Raw genomic sequence first — 18,690 nt, forward strand, 5'->3', positions numbered from 1 at the left:
ACACGAAAGACGTAACAGTCCACAAAGACACAAAAGAAAACTCAAAAACGGAATAAAAATACACAAAATATCCACAAATCAACTACAAAATGATGCAAAATGACCATAAATTGTGACAGAGAGATGCAACAATCACAAAATGTTCAAAAATAATTACAAAAGATATTTAAATAAACAACATGAATGAACCATGAGGAGCCAACGAGTATAAGAATCACATGTTTACTACCACGTAACCACAAAACCTGGAAATTTGAATTTAAAACGATCGTGTAATATTATTCATTGATACATATTTAAAGGTCGGTGCCCTTAAAGGAGGAGGTAACAATCGCAAAGAAATCATGAAGTCATTTTAAATATTGAAAGAAATAACGAGATAGTAAGTAAATGTAAGTTCTGCCTAAATTCTGTGTATTTTACAGGAAAACAGACACGAATTATACTTTAAATAACTTTTTAATCACTGTGTAGTTTCATGATAATTTTGCAGAAAACCATCTCCTTGCATCTTGTACTCTCTGTGATGCGGCTGTTTGATGGAGCAGGTTTTATTTTTCCTTTTATGTTCTGTTGTCCTTTTCTTTTAGTCTTACTCACTACTTACATTTGTTACAGTTTCATTATTATTGTCATGAATTATTTCCTGTATAAACCTGATTGTGCCCACCTTTAAACATTTGTAGGTAAATATAATGAAACTGTAATTGTAAATAAAATACATTGGAATTCTGTTCATTGCAGGGCAGTTATGCCTCCTTTATGCCAGATAAATAACAGAACACAACCCCCCTGTGTCTCTGCAGGTGTTGTTACAGGTGTGTTAGCTCTGTGACCCTAACAGCATCTTCTTCAGCCTCAGACATCACCATGGAGACGCCACAGGTCAGACTGGTTTGCTGGGACAGCTGGAGCCTCAGGTCGTCCATCAGACAGAACGATTTCCCACATGGACAAAGACCTCAGGCCTCCTCACGAACCCAGTGATGCTCCGCACCTCTTCAGCCAGTCACAGGCCAGACCTCCACTTACCTCACTTCCTCCTGTGACAGGAGGACGCACCATCTGCCCCCCAACCCGTCTTCCAGACATTTATTAACAGCTCACGGCGGCTCGTCTGTGCACACACATTTGCCTGCATATGTTCACATTCTCCTGATGCTGCTGTACGATTTCCTGATGTCGCAGACACCTGTGCATCCAGAAATGATGTCACAGATTTCCGTACTGCGTGAACTTCGGGTCTGAGCTACTTTATGCAAATCAGAGCTGTCGAGTGTCTGGAAACTCTTCCAAGTTCCTAAAACTACTGAAAACCTCTGGTCTCCATCCTGCATGGTGTTAAATGCTGTCACAAAGCTGCAGGTGAACAAAGTGAATAAACCACAGACGTTTCCTGAGCGGTGGATACGTACCGGGGTTGGTCTCAGGCAGGCTGTGACTCTCCGGAGGCGAGGACACACGTGTCTGCTCTGCTCTGCTCGGAGACACTCGCACCTGCATTCACACATTAACAGAGCATGTTAATGACTGTGTGTGTGTGTGTGTGTGTCAGACGTCAGATATGCTCACGTGTGACTCTGTTCTCACATTAAACTGACAGTTTAAATAAAGAAGTCGCTCTGATGATCAATGAAAAGTTTTCTGTGTTTTTAACATGTTGTCTGTAAATCTTTGATAAAGCGGTGCTGAGACGTCCTGCTTCCTCTCTAATCTAACTTTAAAGAAGGGAGAGCTGAAATCTGTGTCCTGTGTTTGTACAAACTTTTATTTGGCTCTCAGAGTCGACGCTCTGACCTGGGTGACGTTGACCGACGGCAGAGTCTCGCTGGCGGGGTTTCGGCTGGAGGTGATCTTGGTAACCACGGCCGGCTGCTGAGGCACGGTGCCCAGGACCGGGGCCCTCATCTGGGGTCCACCCCCACCACCAGACCCCTGCAGGGAGATGGGGCTGTGGGGCCCGCTGCTGGAGCTGGAGGACGACCTCCGCCTGATGAAGGCAATCTCCACGGTCGGGTCGGGTCTAGAACACAAGAGTTAAACGTCTGGATTTAAGTGATCAGAGACAACCTTCAGTTTATGTTTCTATTCAGTTTTTATTATTTACTAATATTTTCGATCTTATGGTTTCTGAATATTAAACAATGCTGTATCTTTGAAAAGCACCTGAAACAACAGCAGCACGCAAACAGCTGCGCTGTGTCTTTATGTCCTTGCTGTGTGCTATCCTGTCATTTGCATAATGTATGTTCGGTATCAGGTGTGCCGTACCTGAGTTTGGTACGTGTCAGGATGCCCCTGGCCTCCTCGTATGTCACTCCGATCAGCGACTCTTTGTTAATGGACACCAGCTGGTCCCCAACCTGCAGCCTGCCGTCCTGAAGCAGCAAAGTCAGACAGGAGCAGTGAGACCGCGTGTTCAGCAGCATGCTCACAGAAACACTATCAATATAAGTTGGTATGATTACTATTAGATTAGCATAAAACGAGTGCTGTAGTCTGGCCTTTTGCTGGCATGAAGTTGAGTCTACTGAGGACCGACATGTCACCTTATCTGTTATCAACCCACTGAATCACCAGTGGATCATATCAGATGCATTTTTACTGTCCGCTGTAGACACAGCAGGCTGCCCAGTGGGGTTCTCACTGAATCCAGAATGATCGGAATCAAACCACCGGACCACAAAGATGCTGACCTTCTGGCAGTCTCCTCCAGGCGCGATTTCCTGAATGAACACCATTGGTCCTTCGGGACGGTTGGCTCCGCCCTTGATGATGAGCCCCAGGCCTGTTCCCTTGGCGACACATATCAACTGAATGACACTGTCACTGAGGACACAGAGAGAGAGGCGGTATGACAGAGAGCGTGATTAAAAAGCACGCTGTCATAATCTCTAACCCTCCTCCAGCTTCAAACTGCTGAAGAGGCTTTTCACTATTTTTAGTGGCTGCTGGTGTTTCCATGCAGCTGAATCATAGTTTATTATGTAACAAACTGCCTGGAACAACTCAATGTACTCGTAGTCAAAGTACTGCAGTACGGCAGCTTGATTATGGATGTCAGTACTGCGTTCTACTAACATGTTATAACTACAGCTAACCAGCCTGCAATGCTCAGGCTGGGACATTAAACTGATATATACCATCATTAATCAATAATATGATCCAGGCTCCATCATCACGAGTACTTGAATAGATGTGGATGCTGACTCTGCTGTCCTGGATGAGTTTTAATAAAAAAAGTCTAAACTGATCTTTTGCCGCTTTGCTCTGGTCTGAGAGCACGTCGCTGTTTCTACATCACTTTAACACTTTTTTATTTCTGTCTTTATGAATGTCATGGTTCCCGTTTTATTTTGATAGTCCCTGTCCTGTGTGCAGTGTATCTAGTTTTGCTTCCCCTTGTGTCGTTAGGTCTCATTCGTCCCACCTGTTCACGTCCTCTCATTTGTCCTTGTGTTTCCTCGTTAACCCTCATGTTCCCTCTCCGTGTGCTGTGTATGTCTCATCATGGTCCCAGGTTTCCGAGCTCCACGTTCGTTGTTCCTAGTTTCTTAGTGTTTTCTAGTTTTGTTTTTGTATTCAACCTTTTTCTCCAGTGATTAAAGCTCCATTATCAGTTTAGCCTTCGTCTGAGTCCTCGTCCTGCTGCCACACAGCGCTACATGACAGATGTGACGCAGGGGCAGCGTGTAAAGAAGGAGACGCACTAAAACACCAACAAGTGGCAAAGAAAGGACTTCACAGATTAGCAGCTGTGTTGGTTTTATTAAAAACTCTGAATAAATCAGCTGGAAAGTAAAAATTACTCATGAAGACTCACTGCAGGACGGGTTTAGCTCTCTATGCGTTTTTATGTCTCTGAGACTATTTGAAAATGTATTTTAATAGTAAATATAAAACAGCCAATCAGAATCTGTGTCGAATGTTTTGTGGTTTGCAGGGAAGTGAAGGCATCACTGTGAGAGGGAGTTATTTCTGTTCTTTAGATCCTACCTGAAGGCGTGCACAGGCGTGTGCACGGCGTAGGCGGGGTTAGCGGGGTAAGGGGCGGTGTGGGTGTAGGCCGTGACCCCCTCTTTAGGACTGAGGAGCTGGGGGCTCTCTGACCGGGAGGAGGAGGAGGAGGAGGCCGTGTCCGTCAGCTTCCCTTTAAAGAAACGAGAAGAAGAATGAAGAGAGGTGAGCAGGAAGACGTGGGAGAGAGAGAGAGAGAAGAAATGGAATGGCAGAGGGAGGTGGAGGACGATGGGACGCGGCGGGATGGAGAAAAACTGGAACACGGGATCAATTTAGTGACTCAGGACTGAAACTTTGTACTTTGTGAGGGCCAGACTGACTTTATTTTAGAATAACAGGATTTTTAGAGTGTGAAGATATTTTGGGAAAATGTGGAGATTTTTGAGAAGTGGTGATGTTTTTGGAAAGGAAAGTCGGAACACCTTTGCAAAATTATTATTTTTACTTCTTTTAGAACTTGGGGACATTTTTGGGTCAGAACATATTTAGTGAGGATGTTTTGTCCACAGTTCTGTGGCCTCTGTGCTCATTTAAAATGAACATGTGGTGACCCGAGACTGAGGTCAGCGTTATGTGAAAGCAGCTCGCAGAGTTATTAGCAGTGCGTATTTATCATTTTATAGATGTTGCTGTTAATCTGTGAAATACTAAACACAATGGAAATGAAAAATTTAACTTCTAATGGACTTTTTTTTAAAGGACTGTTAGTTTTGGAAAGTAACCACAAAGCGATTTTGTAACATGCTGTGAATTTTCAGGCATTTGAGCTGTTGGAGTAAAGTCGTGTCTATCGTCGTCACGTCTTCAGAGGGCTGTCTGAGGGTTCGGTTTGTTCTGGGTCGAATGTTCATGTCTAACGTGATGGTGGGTTTTACCTGTGGACAGCTGCGTGGGAGAGATTCGTCCTGAAGCCGTGATGTGGTTGGAGCTGTACTTCTCCATCAGCTCAGCGAACTCCCTCCTGAAGGACACATGAACACATCACAGCGCCCTGTTTCAGATTCACTTCTCAAAGACCCTCGTCCTAACCTCAAACCCAGTCCTTGTGGTGAAACTGAAGGAATTAAGGACATTTCTGTCTTCTCCAAGACTTTAATTCACATGTAAAAAACATAAAAGAACTGCTAATAACTGCTAAACCAGTATGGATGTCTATGCAGTTTATTCACAGGCCTGGATTTAAAATATCCGTCTGTCATTAGTTCATGAACACGAGTTTTTCTGAAGCTGCACATTCCAGGAAAAAAAATGGGTTCCAAGAATGTCTTGATTGGACGATAAGTGAGAACTCGGACAGAGTTGGGCTTTCCTGGAAATATGAAGATAAGCACTCAATGATGATTGTTGGAGGCTGTGAGCTGACATACATTAAAGATGTGCTTCATTTAAATGAGGTTCCTGCTGCGTGCTGAATGAGCTGCAGTACACGCTGACCTGCGCTGGACGGCGTTCAGCACTGGGGCGTTTGAGGTTTGAGGAGAGCGAGCTGTGAGATCTGTGAGAGTTTGTCTCCCTCACATGGACACCGAGGAAACCGGACGTCAGTCTCACTCAAACCATCAGCCATCACGGTCTGATCCGATCAGCTGTTAATGCCTTTTAAATGGGATCTGCACGATCATTGAGAAAAACCATTCAGAGATCAGACGTCTGTGGTTCCATCCACCCTCAGCTTTCATTCAAACAGCTGCTGGAAAAACTGGAATTCTTTAATTATCTTAACCCCCCCCCCCCACAGAAAACATAAAGCCAGAAGTCTAAACTGCAGCCGTCCACCGTTTCCTTTTACACCACTAACCAATCACATCAGAGATCACCTGGAGGAAAACCTGGAATCAAAAGACAGAAAGCATTTCATGAATCAGCAGGTCGACGCTTCACCCCGACGTGACGACGGAGTACATAACAGCGTTTGTATCTGTGAGCGCTTCAGTGGCGATCAGGATCAAGCTCTAAATTAAATGTATTTGAAGGATGGGGTCAAACATAGAGCGTCAGGCAAAGCAACCAGGAAGTATCACATAAAGGTCAGAGACCAGGACGCCATCCTGAAGACCTGAAGGTCATAACCTCAGAAAAACGATTCCTCACCCTCAATAAACACAAATCAATGATTCAGAGTGAAAATCAACTGAAATGTAGGAAATCAGACGTTTATTCATTAAAATAAGAAAAATGTGCTCGGAATAAACTCAATGTATACAAATCAAATTTCATTTGAGCAGACGCCGTTAAATGTAACAGTTCACTCTGTAGTTATTATAATATGGAAAATATAATTGCAAGTTAGTCAAAGTCAGCGTTTTTGGGCAGTTTTATTTTGAGTGTAAAGGCGGAGACGAAGCAGGAATACCGACGCTGGAATGAAACATGAAAGGAAACAGTGACAGGAAAAAGTCACATGTGTGTGGAGGAAAACTAAGAGAATGAGGAGGTCGAGGAACAACGGAAACATGAAACCCAGAAGCCGCAAGTTCCCGTCAGGATTGGAACCAGCTCCAGGACCAGCTCGTGAACAGCCAGCCTGCAGTGGGACAGCTTAAAGACCTCGACCAGGAAGTGAAGTGAACGACTCGGAGCTAACGTTTAGATTCTTCTGTGGGGGTGGGGGGGTTGGATGATGGGGTGGTCATGGACTGCAAAAACAGAGATCTAAATGGCTGTAGCTCAGGAGGTAAAGCAGGTCACATACTGATTGGAAGGAGCCTGGTTCGATCCCAGGCTCCTCCAGTCTGCATGTCAAGTATCCTTGGGCAAGATACTAACCCCAAGATGCTCTCGGATGCATCCATCAGAGTGTGAATGTAGTTAGAAAGCAATAAGTACACAGAAAGTGCTTATGAGAGTGAATGTGGCATGTTGTTTAGAGCGCTTTGAGTACTGTGGGAAAGTAGAAAACGCTTTATAACAATCAGTCCGTTTGCCATTCACTCAAAACATGAGAGAAACTCATCAGATCAGTGATCGATTTTTAAACGTGTCCTCAAACCACCCGAGGATCCGCCCCCCGACCGTCTGCACAACAGCTTAAAAATAATCTTCCACAATATTCCCTCCAATTCAAGCCTCCATCAATGAGCTTAAACTCCACGCTTGTTTTTCTGGTTTTCTCCATCCACCCCCCTTCCCTCCCCCCGCCTGATTGCATCACGGCGTCCTCAGCAGGAACCCGCCGTGCGGCTGCAGATAATCATCATCATTAGTTTTAGGTGTGAAACAAACGTCGGCAACATTGGAGGTCGAGCTGTGAGGCGAGTATACACACACACACACACACACACACACACACACACACACACACACACACACACACACACACACACACACACGTTTCGTAACAATAGGGATGAGAATGAAAATGTGCCAGAGGTGGGACGACCTTTCGTCTGCAGTCACAACAACACGTCACTTCCTGTCAGCTGCTGTAAGCTGCTGATCTCTTTGTTGTTCTTTAAATCAGCTTCTGTTCCTCCGCGGGCTCTGACCCGCCCCCGTGGCCTCTGTGCTCATTTAAAATGAACGTGTGGTGACCTGAGACTGAGGTCAGCGTTATGTGAAAGCAGCTCGCAGAGTTAATAGCAGTGCATATTTATCATTTTATAGATGTTGCTGTTAATCTGTGAAATACTAAACAAAAACCATTTATAGTTTTATTTTAACACCAATCTGTCCCCATAGATTAGCTGCATTCAGCCAATCGTACACAGCAGAGGTGTCCAACTGGCTGCGAGGACGCGGAGCCTGCAACATTGTCGACCTCTGAGCTCGACCTCAACACTGATGATTTTAAAGCGACTGCACCGGACGTCCAGAGTGACTGCAAACTCAGACATATCAGCAAATGTCTGCAAATACCTGCAATCAATCTGAGTTAGTCTGCAACAGGAGACGCAGCTCACCTGTGTTCTGGTTGTAAGGTGCAGCTCCTGTTAAAGTGTTCCAGCTAAATCCTGCAGCACCGCGTCACTATTTCTGTTTGACCTTTGAATTGTTGTTTCAAACCTGCGAGCTTCTGGCTGGACTCAGAATGTAAGGAGATACAGTGGCTTGCAAAAGTATTCGGCCCCCTTGAACTTTCCCACATTTTGTCACGTTACAGCCACAAACATGAATCAATTTTATTGGAATTCCAGGTGAACGACCAATACAAAGTGGTGTACACGTGAGAAGTGGAACGAAAATCATACATGATTCCAAACATTTTTTACAAATAAATAACTGAAAAGTGGGGTACATAACATTTCTCTGTTAGCCAAAATTAGCATCCCTTTAATATGACTGTAAACTGTGGATACAACTTTATAACTAAACTAGCTAGTTAGCTAATTCTCCAGCTCTAATTAAGTTGTGTTGTTAAAAAAAGCTGTCAGTACATCAAAGAACCACCTTACCATCACCTACTGGATTTACAAGGCTCCTGTTTAGAGTCCTGCTATTAGCATTTTCCATTTTGGTTCATTTTAATTAGTGCTGTCAGCGTTAATCTCGTTAAAATGACATTAACGCCATAACTGTATTAACGCGGCAAACCTCCATTAATGAGTTGCCGCGGATCGCCCTGTGCGTGGGGCTGGACGGCGCCAAGATGCCAACGTGCTAACGTGCGCAAACTCATTGATACTGTGCAGCCCCACGCACAGGGCGATCCGCGGCAACTCATTAATGGAGGTTTGCCGCGTTAATACAGTTATGACGTTAACGTCATTTTAACGAGATTAACGCTGACAGCACTAATTAAAATGAACCAAAATGGAAAATGCTAATAGCAGGACTCTAAACAGGAGCCTTGTAAATCCACTAGCAGGCTTGGCTGGAAAAATGTGTAATAAACTGTACTACTGCTCCACAAAGCAACAGCACCTGTCACTCAAATAGGCCACGCCCCTAATGATGCAAACTTTAAACCTATAAACAGTCGAGCTATTAAAACAGGTTATAACCATGTTTATTTCTTCTGTAAAGGTTTAACATGGGAGTCTATGAGGTCTGACTCGCTGCTGGAGCCTCTGCTGGACGTCAGAGGAACTGCAGTGTCAGTGACATTTTTCATGTTTGACCCTTGTAGTGAATCCAGTTCATGAAAACAAATAAAACCTATATCCTGCTTTCACAGACTGAGGGTACAGTTTCATGACGCAACTGTCTCCCCACAGAGTCTGCTGAACGCCCGGCGAGCCAGCAGGATGTCACCAAGGCGGTCTGATCCCTGGTCATGTCTCTGTGCTGAGCAGCTGCAGCTCTTTCCCAGAGCAGAGACCCTGTGGACAGACAGTCCGGTGTCCCTATTGTGTCACGCTGTGTTTGAGCTGACGTGGAAAAGCACAGGGGCCAGCAGAGTGCCAGGTCAGTTTACCTCACACATCACCTCACAGCTCGCTCCAAGGACGAATCAAACCACTGACGAGCCTCGTTTCCAGGAGCACGGAAAGCTGAAATCCCATCCTCAGAGCTGCAGAACGTCAGCGTCGTCTCAGTGGGAATAAAAGCAGATTCCATCTTTATGAAGAGCCTCTTTAGAAAAAGCTTAAAACCCGACTTTTCCTCCACTCACACTGAACGAGGGAGCGTAAGAAGCTTAAATGATCCATTCAGTCATTAAAAATGTGACTGGAGAAGTGTCTGCACACCTGAACTTGTGACCCTGAACACTTTAAGGCTCACTTGTCTGTCCACCCGCTGCAGGAATATAACCCCGACTGTCAGCATCAACCCCCCAGCCTGGCAGTCACCCCTGCAGCTCAGCTCAGATGTTCTGTTCTAAGATGACTTTCAATCAGCTGCTCTGCTGATCACAGATCATCACCGTCAGACAAACCAAGTTCATCCTCAGATAACCTCAGAAAACTTTGAAACATGCTCAGCTCAGCCAGACAGAGAAAAAGCAGTCAAATCAGAGGGATAATTTCAGAATAAAAGCACCTCCTTACCTGGATTCCTCATCTCTGGCGATCAGCAGGGACATGTGATTGGAGAGCGAGGCCGTCCTTAAGATCTCCACCGCCCTATCAGGAAGCAGAATCGAGCAGTAAACATTAACAGTGTGTGATGGAAGAGAAAGAGTCCATGTGTGAAACTCAAGGACATCTCTGCCTGTTAGAAATGTCCTCTGTGGACCTGTTGGACAAGTAGACTGCAGTACCACCGACAGCCACTAGATGCTGACAGCAACTGACTCGAGCCCAAAAGTCTCTGTTAACAGTAACCTAGTCATCATGAACTAACCTCAGTCCTGCAATAAGTGGGCTGGTTGTTATTTTGGACATATTTTGCTCCTACTTAAAAGTTCAAAAGAACTTTAGTATCTGTCGTGTGGCCGATGATCGATAGCTGTGATTGTCGTTCCATCTACGACTTTCGAGCCTCTGTTTAAAGAATGAAACAGATTTTTAAGTTTAACTGGAACTGTGATACTTGGTTATCATCAGTGTTTATGACGTTGGTGTCTCCAGCTAATAAAAACCATACTTCAGCAGGTAGGCCGAGTACCATCCAGTGTCACTTTTGACCAGTAAGTTTCATCATCGACATTTTTTCTGATGAAAACAAGATGATAACAAAATAAAATCTAATCACAAGGACACAAACTGTGATGAATCAACACTCTGTCAACGAATAAAAATGAGATGAAAATATTCTGGAGAGACAAGATCCAATCAAAACTGATTCAGCTGAGCAGAAAGGCAGGATGAGTTTGGAAGTTATCCAATGAGAAGTAATCTCCTGGTGCGGCGAGGTTAGACCTGCATTTAGACTTTAGTCACCTGAATCAACTTTAGATTTAGTCAGCTATAATCAAAGTTTGCTCTCAGAATGAACACTTGGGCTGCAGTTTAAATTATCTGCAGTGTTTTAAATGTGAAGGTGAGGCTATTGTCTGTCATAGACAAAAATCAGGATCAGAGAACTGCTGCGTTTAGCGGTCGATGCTAAACATGACATAAAAAACATGAAATAGAAAACTTCCGGTTTTCCTTATTTCCTGCACATTAACTGCAGTTTCTCCCTTCAAAGAAACAGTAGGGAGTGTTTCTATAGGTCACCTGTTTAAATTGCATTAAGGCTTGTAGTTGCATCATTAGGGGTGTGGCCTCTTTGAGTGAAGGGTGGATGGTGACACAGGCGGCTGTAGCTGCTAGCTGTCTGCTAGCTTTACCTGAACTGGACCTCTGGACCATGTTTGTGCTGTCGGAGCCTTTTTAATGACATCATGTGACCAATAATGTGGCTGCTGTGAGGTCACTGTACTAACAGCTTTGGTGCAGTACATGTTTATTTTGACGTTAGCAAGATTAGCAAGTATCTGTGTCTATGCTCCCATACACTAACTCAGGTTCAAAAGGGAGTTTTTCCTTCCCACTGTCTCCAAGTGCTTGCTAATAGAAGGTCATGTGATTGTTGGGGTTGTTTTCTCTGTATTATTGTAGAGTCTTAATTTATAAACTAAAGAGCCTTGAGGCGATGTCATTTTTACTCAAAAATGCCAACATGTTGATGACCTTAAAGCAGATGTTGAGGCTGCAAAAGTTCACGTGCAGCATTCACATAAAGTGTGATGGACACCAACACTCTGCAGTCCGTGCAGCTTCACAATTCAAACAGTGCAAATAAACAAGTGATGTGAGACCGCCATGCTGCATTTTCTAAAATACCTCAACAGTGAGACTCACCTCTCATTGGTCACCCCTATCAGGCTGATGTTATTGACATCCAAAATCAGGTCACCTGACTTAAGCCGACCTGGAACAGAGAGTGACAGACAGACGGACGGAGAGAAGGCAAAGTGAGGGAGGATAACAGTGTCTGTAGTAACCGATGCACAAAAAATACCAGAAGAATAGCTACCATCCAGAGCGGCCAGCCCACCAGCGATCACTCGCTTTATGTAGATACCAAACTCCTCTCCTGTCAGCTCTCTGTAGCCCCCAATTATTTTAACACCTGTGAACGCACACAGATGAGCTCCAGTTAAAAAAGAGCCTGGCTTTCAGGCTGTACTGGCTCTTCATCTAGTTGTAACAGGCGATCGCAGCATTTTCAGATGCTGAGCTGCGGCTGAAGGAGGAGCGGTTAATAAGGATTCAGAGGTCAGTAAGGTCGAGGGAAAGATGCTCACCGAGTCCCTTCTTGCAGTCGCAGAACTCCAGCCTCTGTACGGCTCGGCTGATGCCGTGTGGGCCCATGATCGTCCTGGCAACAAGCAAAAACACAACAGATTTAAACACATATCAACATCCTCCCTCAGCCAAAGCCCCTCTCGCTCTGTTTCCTCAGAGCGCCGCTGCACAAAATAATCAAATCATCACAGGATTTTGGCATTGTCTCCCTCCCTCCCTCCCACCTCCACCCGGCTACGTCCAACCAATAAAATCTGTCGCCTCCTAAACGACGAGGCGGTTGAACCATGTGGCGACCTGGATGTTTGGAGGCTCGGGCGGACACAAACAGTGATTAGAAATAATCAAAGGAACATTACGGAGCAGTTGTTTTGTGCTTCTGCCGAGAGATTTGTGGGTGAGAAGGTTTCAGATTAAAGCTGAAGAGACTCCTCCGACATGGTGAACATGATCCTGCTGTCTGCTGGTCGTTCTCAAGTCTCAGCTCAGAGTCAGCTCAGAGTCAGCACAGAGTCGGTCTGAGCGGCAGTTTGAGTCACATGCCGGTGTCTGAGCGTTTCAAAGGTTCGTGTAGAGGCAGCAAAGCCTGTCACAGACAGACTGACATGAATACTCGAGACTGGGCCCAGAGGTTTTTTTTAAATCTTTGGGCTCTAAGCTCAGTTTGATGCCTCCCTCAAACGCCCACCAAAGACATCGAAACAGATGCTGTGTCAGTTTTATGGGAGTAACAACAAGAGAGAGCTGATCCTTTAATTTGGGTTCACTTACACTCAAAATAATCATGCTGACCACTTCCAAAAATAGCGAATGAAAGGTCACATGGTGCATCTGCTGTTTTTTTTTTCTCTCTCTCTCTCTCTTTAGTGACACACATCTCTGCACAGATGACACGTTTTTTCATACAGCGGTCATGAAAAGGATCCAGTTAGTTCTTTGTGTATTATATTGCCCCCTTGAGGACTGACAATAATCACTTCCACCTAAAAGTCTTCAGAGGTAAAACCAAGGACCAAATAAATTCTGCAACTTTACCTGGAAGGTCTTTTTTTTAGGTTAGGAAAGGTTTATGATACTGTGCTTCCCTGTTTCATTTAAACTTAATTTACCAACCAGCTGCGAAGAGAACGCTTTGCATACATATTTTGATTTAACAGTCATGTTTGCAGTTTAGATGGTTAGGTGGATGTTTGGATGGTTGGTTGATTGGATGTTTGGATGGATGTTTGGATTGTTGGTTAGTTGGATGGCTGGTTGGCTAGATGGATGGTTGGATGCTTGGATGGTTAGTTGGATGGTTGGTTGGATAGTTGCATGGTTGGATGGATGTTTGGATGGTTAGTTGGATGGTTGGTTGGATAGTTGGATGGTTGGATGGTTAGGTGGATGGTTAGTTGGATGGTTGGTTGGATAGTTGGATGGTTAGGTGGATGGTTAGTTGGATGGTTAGGTGGATGGTTGGATGGATAGTTGGATGGTTAGGTGGATGGTTGGATGGTTAGTTGGATGGTTGGTTGGATAGTTGCATGGTTGGATGGATGTTTGGATGGTTGGATGGTTAGTTGGATGGTTGGTTGGATAGTTGCATGGTTGGATGGATTTTTGGATGGTTGGTTGGTTGGATGGCTAGGTGGTTAGTTGGATGGTTGGTTGGATAGTTGCATGGTTGGATGGATGCTTGGATGGTTGGTTGGTTGGATGGTTAGGTGGTTAGTTGGATGGTTGGCTGGATAGTTGCATGGTTGGATGGTTAGGTGGATGGTTAGTTGGATGGTTGGTTGGATAGTTGGATGGTTGGATGGTTAGTTGGGTGGTTGGTTGGATGGATGTTTGGATGGTTGGTTGGTTGGGTGGTTAGTTGGATGGTTGGTTAGATAGTTGCATGGTTGGATGGATGGATGTTTGGATGGTTGGTTGGTTGGATGGTTAGTTGGATGGTTTGTTGGCTGGATGGATGGTTGGATGGTTAGGTGGATGGTTGGGTGGTTAGTTGGATGGTTGGTTGGATGGTTAGGTGGATGGTTGGTTGGATATTTGGATGATTAGGTGGATGTTTAGTTTTATGGTTGGTTGGATAGTTGCATGGTTGGATGATAAGGTGGATGGTTGGATGGTTGGTTGGATAGTTGCATGGTTGGATGGATGTTTGGATGGTTAGTTGGATGGTTGGTTGGATAGTTGGATGGTTAGGTGGATGGTTGGTTGGATAGTTGGATGGTTAGGTGGATGGTTGGATGGTTAGTTGGATGGTTGGTTGGATAGTTGCATGGTTGGATGGATGTTTGGATGGTTGGATGGTTAGTTGGATGGTTGGTTGGATAGTTGCATGGTTGGATGGATTTTTGGATGGTTGGTTAGGTGGTTAGTTGGATGGTTGGTTGGATAGTTGCATGGTTGGATGGATGTTTGGATGGTTGGTTGGTTGGATGGTTAGGTGGTTAGTTGGATCGTTGGTTGGATAGTTGGATGGTTGGATGGTTAGGTGGATGGTTAGTTGGATAGTTGGATGGTTGGATGGTTAGGTGGATGGTTGGTTGGATAGTTGGGTGGTTGGATGGTTAGTTGGGTGGTTGGTTGGATGGATGTTTGGATGGTTGGTTGGTTGGTTAGATAGTTGCATGGTTGGATGGATGGATGTTTGGATGGTTGGTTGGTTGGATGGTTTGTTGGCTGGATGGATGCTTGGATGGTTAGGTGGATGGTTGGGTGGTTAGTTGGATGGTTGGTTGGATAGTTGCATGGTTGGATGGTTAGGTGGATGGTTGGTTGGATATTTGGATGATTAGGTGGATGTTTAGTTTTATGGTTGGTTGGATAGTTGCATGGTTGGATGATAAGGTGGATGGTTGGATGGTTGGTTGGATAGTTGGGTGGTTGGATGGATGAATGGATGGTTGGAAAAAAAACAAACAGCAAAGATCCAAAGCAGCATTTGCTTTTGGAAGCTGTTGCTGTGAACCTACAAGCTGCAGGTAAAGAAGCTCCCAGAGCAAGAGAAACAGGCCAAACTGAAACTGTGCAACCAGAATGAGGTTCCTACATCTTGGAACTAAAGAACACATGGGTAATATCATCGATAGAAACAGGCCACAGAAGCAAGACCCAACCAAGTGAAGCCCACTCTCCAGGAAGTAGACATACCATTATCCTGGTCTACTGTAAAGAAAGGAGAGTGTCCCACAGTTTGACAGATGAAAGTAAAACCATCCAGCAGAATAAATAGAATAAAGCAAAACAACTTTAAGGTTTTGAGTGGCTCATGATCAGAGTTACAGAAAATCATTCCAATGACACTGAGTCACTGTTGTTTAGTTCATTCAGATTACGTTGGAACATAGCTGCCCTGATACAGCGCGGGGAATAATAATTCCATCTCCTGCTAAATCTGTTTATTTCTCAAATTTTTATGGAAGTTGTATTTTAAGAGCGATACAACCAAAAATCCAGAAAAAAACCCCCACATAACATAGAAATTATAAATTGCTTTTAATGCATTTGATCTCCAAGCAAAACATGACTTAGTACTTGGTGGAGGAACCGCTGCTTCTGCACAGCAGTGTGATGTTTCTTGTAGTGGGTCTCCAGATTTGCTCACATCTTGTCTCTCTCTGTAGAAACTCTCTGAATCCTTTAGGTCTCTTGGCTGCTTGGAAACTTGACTGAGCTCTGGGGACTGGGTTAGTGGTAATATGCTTCTTCTTTAGCCACTCCTTTGTTCCCTTAGTGGTATGTTTGTGTCATTTTTATGCTGGTGAATAAAACCAACCACTATCCATCTTCACTGTTCTGGCTGATGGTACATCGCCTTGTCAATTGGCTCCTCAATGTGGTGAAGTTGTTTCTCCAAAGCCTTCTCCGAATTATTTAGATGGTCACTGATAGACGTAAGACAGGCCTGTACATGTGTCGTCTTGAGTGTGGGTACTGCAACACTTTAGTCCATTATGGTGCAATGTGTTACCAATGATGTTCTTGGCCTTCAGATCATTACCAGATCCTCCTGTGTAGTTTTGGGCAGATCCACCACTCATCTTGCATGGAGCTCCAGACTATGATGCTCATTTGATGCTGACGTCCTAAGACAGCTCTTTGGTCTTCTCCGCGGTGTGAAGAGGCTAGAATGGATGAAACTGATTCTGTGGACAGGTGTGTGTTATACACACCAATAGCGATTTGGGATCAGGAGGATCTGTAAGTGACTGATTGACTGAAGTCTGTGTGCCACATGGGTTAAAAGCCAGTCTGTAGGAACGTGAATTCTGGCTGGTTTATTTCACACACTGACATGTAAATCATTGTATAATTTTTATCTAATGCATTTCCTCCATCAAAAACTAGCATAAAAATCTGTCTGTGAAGGTTCTCAGTCATCCAGGTCATCGTAGTCTTTCCAAGCTCCTTAGACTACCATAAAAATCGGAGACTGTTCATTTTTCTGTAAGTAAGCAACTCAGCCGGGATTAAATAGTTATTTCCTCCACTCTGTGTGCTGAGAAGCATTTGAGGATGTCTACCAGGTCCTGAGACGTCGCGTGAGGACGGTTTTAAAGCTGTGATATTATCTCAGTTCTTCAGAAGCTTTGAGCAGCGCAGCTTTCAGGGCGACCCTACATATACTGTGTTATGTAAGGGATAATGTACAGTGAAGTCAAGGTCACACTGTGAAGAGGATTAGTTTGAAATCATAATCCATCTTAAGGAACCAAATATATTGTAAGGAGACCCGATGCATGCACATCATACAGCCGAACAGTTTTCTAAGCAGCAAATGTCAGTCGAGCAACCAGCTACTAAAAATCACTTCTACATATGCTAACCAACTATTTCGAGATGATTCATCAACAAAGTAGATCAATAATTAGCAAAATAAAGTCACGCAAAAACCAAATGGACTCAGTCGATGCTGATAAATGAGAGTCTACGTTTGTCGAGTTACTCGGCTTGAACAGAAACTGACCAACACATTGGGACCACAGACTCTTTCCCACCATCCCAGATGAGTCAGTTTTTTTGTTTATTGTACTGTAACTGTTAGATGTTAGCTGAGGGCCATATTGGAGTCTCCACCTTTCTCAAAGGTCATCTTTTTCTTTTTTCCAGACTTCACAAAAATTAGCACAAAACCACAAAAAACATGGAAGCCTCTTCATGACAGCTAAAAGAAACGTAGGTCATTTCTCAGCAGCTGTTTCATAAACTGAAATAAATTTGGTGTGTAGACCCGGCACTCTATCTGCTGTTAACGATGAAGCGTGAGTTGAGCAAGTTTTTCCAATTGGTGCTTAAATCAGGTGACCAGCAGGCTTCGTTAAAAAATTAAGCCAGCGTGAACGCCTGCAGCTCCTTTAAAGGCGACTCAGTCATGTTAAAATGTCCAATCATATGGCTGCTGTACGGCTAACAGCTCCAGTTTTGGTGCACAGTGAAATTCTGTGTCCTAAAGATGGTGTGGAGTCTGGTTTTATTTCATTTATAGATTTCCATTATAGTTCATTTATAGTTTGATTTTTCTTTTGGCCAATGAGAATCTCTCCTGTCAAATACATCAGTGCACACATGAACTCAGATCTAAATGCTCAGACTCACTCGGGTATTTGATGCATTCACTGTAAGCCTGGATCAGTACAGCAAGACGCTGCCAGATCTGATCACTCTGCATAACCTTTGGCTTCCGCCTGCCCCCAGCTCAGCGATGAAGAGTCATTATCGTGAGTTAATCTACTACAGGTAAAACAAACGTACCTTTCCACATCAGTAACCTGACAGCAGCAGCTCCCCCAGCCCCACAAACAGACGACAGCAGCTGACAATGTGCAGCGAAGCCAACTGCTGGGACACAAGGGAGCAATTAAACTGATCACTTAATACCTGATAATCTGCACGACCTGTCGCAAATGATTAACATCCCACAGAGGCCGGGCGCCAGCGAGGACACGCTAACACCGTTGCAGAGCCTCCGGACCACCATCGCCTACACCTACGCACCTCATCTGTAGCTTTACCTGCAGAAGAAACAAACCTTCCACTTAAACCTGCAGTATAGTTTACTGGCTGCATCAATGAAACTGAAAGAGATGTCCCTGAGGTTTTGTGCTGTTATGTAGATATTAAACAGATCCATGTGTCACAGTTTTAACTGACTTTTTTCTATTTTTAGTAACTGGTCATTAATGAAATAATGGACCTTTCACCAGTTTAATGTTGCTGGTTTAAAGCGATCGATTCCATGTACAATAAAATTACATCTAAAGAGAAGCCTGGTCACATATTCTCCACCTGAAAACGTCTTTTACTCTCACTTCTAAAGTGAGGCACATACTTCAGATGTTCCAACATCTGACAAAGTTTTATCATTAACTGAGCCCACCTCAGGGTCTTTGTCCACAGGCAGCTGTTTTCGCACAGATGACTGAGCGTTTTACCTGATGGTAGGTTAAAGTCTTCTAGCACTTCCTTCACAGTCATCATCAGCTCTTTGTCCACTTGTTAAGGCCTACAGAGGAGTAGACTACACCCCTGGAACCTCCGGTCGCTTGGGAAAAACGTGTGTTCCCGG

The 18,690-nt window shown here is 44.3% G+C and overlaps 1 protein-coding gene across 3 annotated transcripts in view; it reads right to left on the minus strand.

Moving 5' to 3' along the window:
- The window catches only part of stxbp4 (syntaxin binding protein 4), a 41,180-nt gene that overhangs the window by 18,512 nt on the left and 3,978 nt on the right, over positions 1-18,690 (minus strand). For 2 of the 3 annotated variants that reach the window (XM_063482425.1, XM_063482424.1), the window contains exons 2-11: positions 12,134-12,207; positions 11,863-11,958; positions 11,688-11,757; positions 9,948-10,022; positions 4,896-4,981; positions 3,997-4,150; positions 2,697-2,829; positions 2,272-2,378; positions 1,798-2,023; positions 1,416-1,497 (exon numbers count right to left, since the gene is read on the minus strand). In XM_063482425.1, coding sequence (XP_063338495.1) covers positions 1,416-1,497; positions 1,798-2,023; positions 2,272-2,378; positions 2,697-2,829; positions 3,997-4,150; positions 4,896-4,981; positions 9,948-10,022; positions 11,688-11,757; positions 11,863-11,958; positions 12,134-12,207 — 1,103 coding nt within the window. Of the gene's footprint in view, positions 1-1,415; positions 1,498-1,797; positions 2,024-2,271; positions 2,379-2,696; positions 2,830-3,996; positions 4,151-4,895; positions 4,982-9,947; positions 10,023-11,687; positions 11,758-11,862; positions 11,959-12,133; positions 12,208-12,493; positions 12,637-18,690 lie in introns of those variants that run through there. The other variant, XM_063482426.1, reaches the window with a different exon arrangement.

The sequence above is a fragment of the Pelmatolapia mariae genome, linkage group LG8 (genome assembly GCF_036321145.2).
Source record: "Pelmatolapia mariae isolate MD_Pm_ZW linkage group LG8, Pm_UMD_F_2, whole genome shotgun sequence".
Lineage (NCBI taxonomy): Eukaryota > Metazoa > Chordata > Actinopteri > Cichliformes > Cichlidae > Pelmatolapia > Pelmatolapia mariae.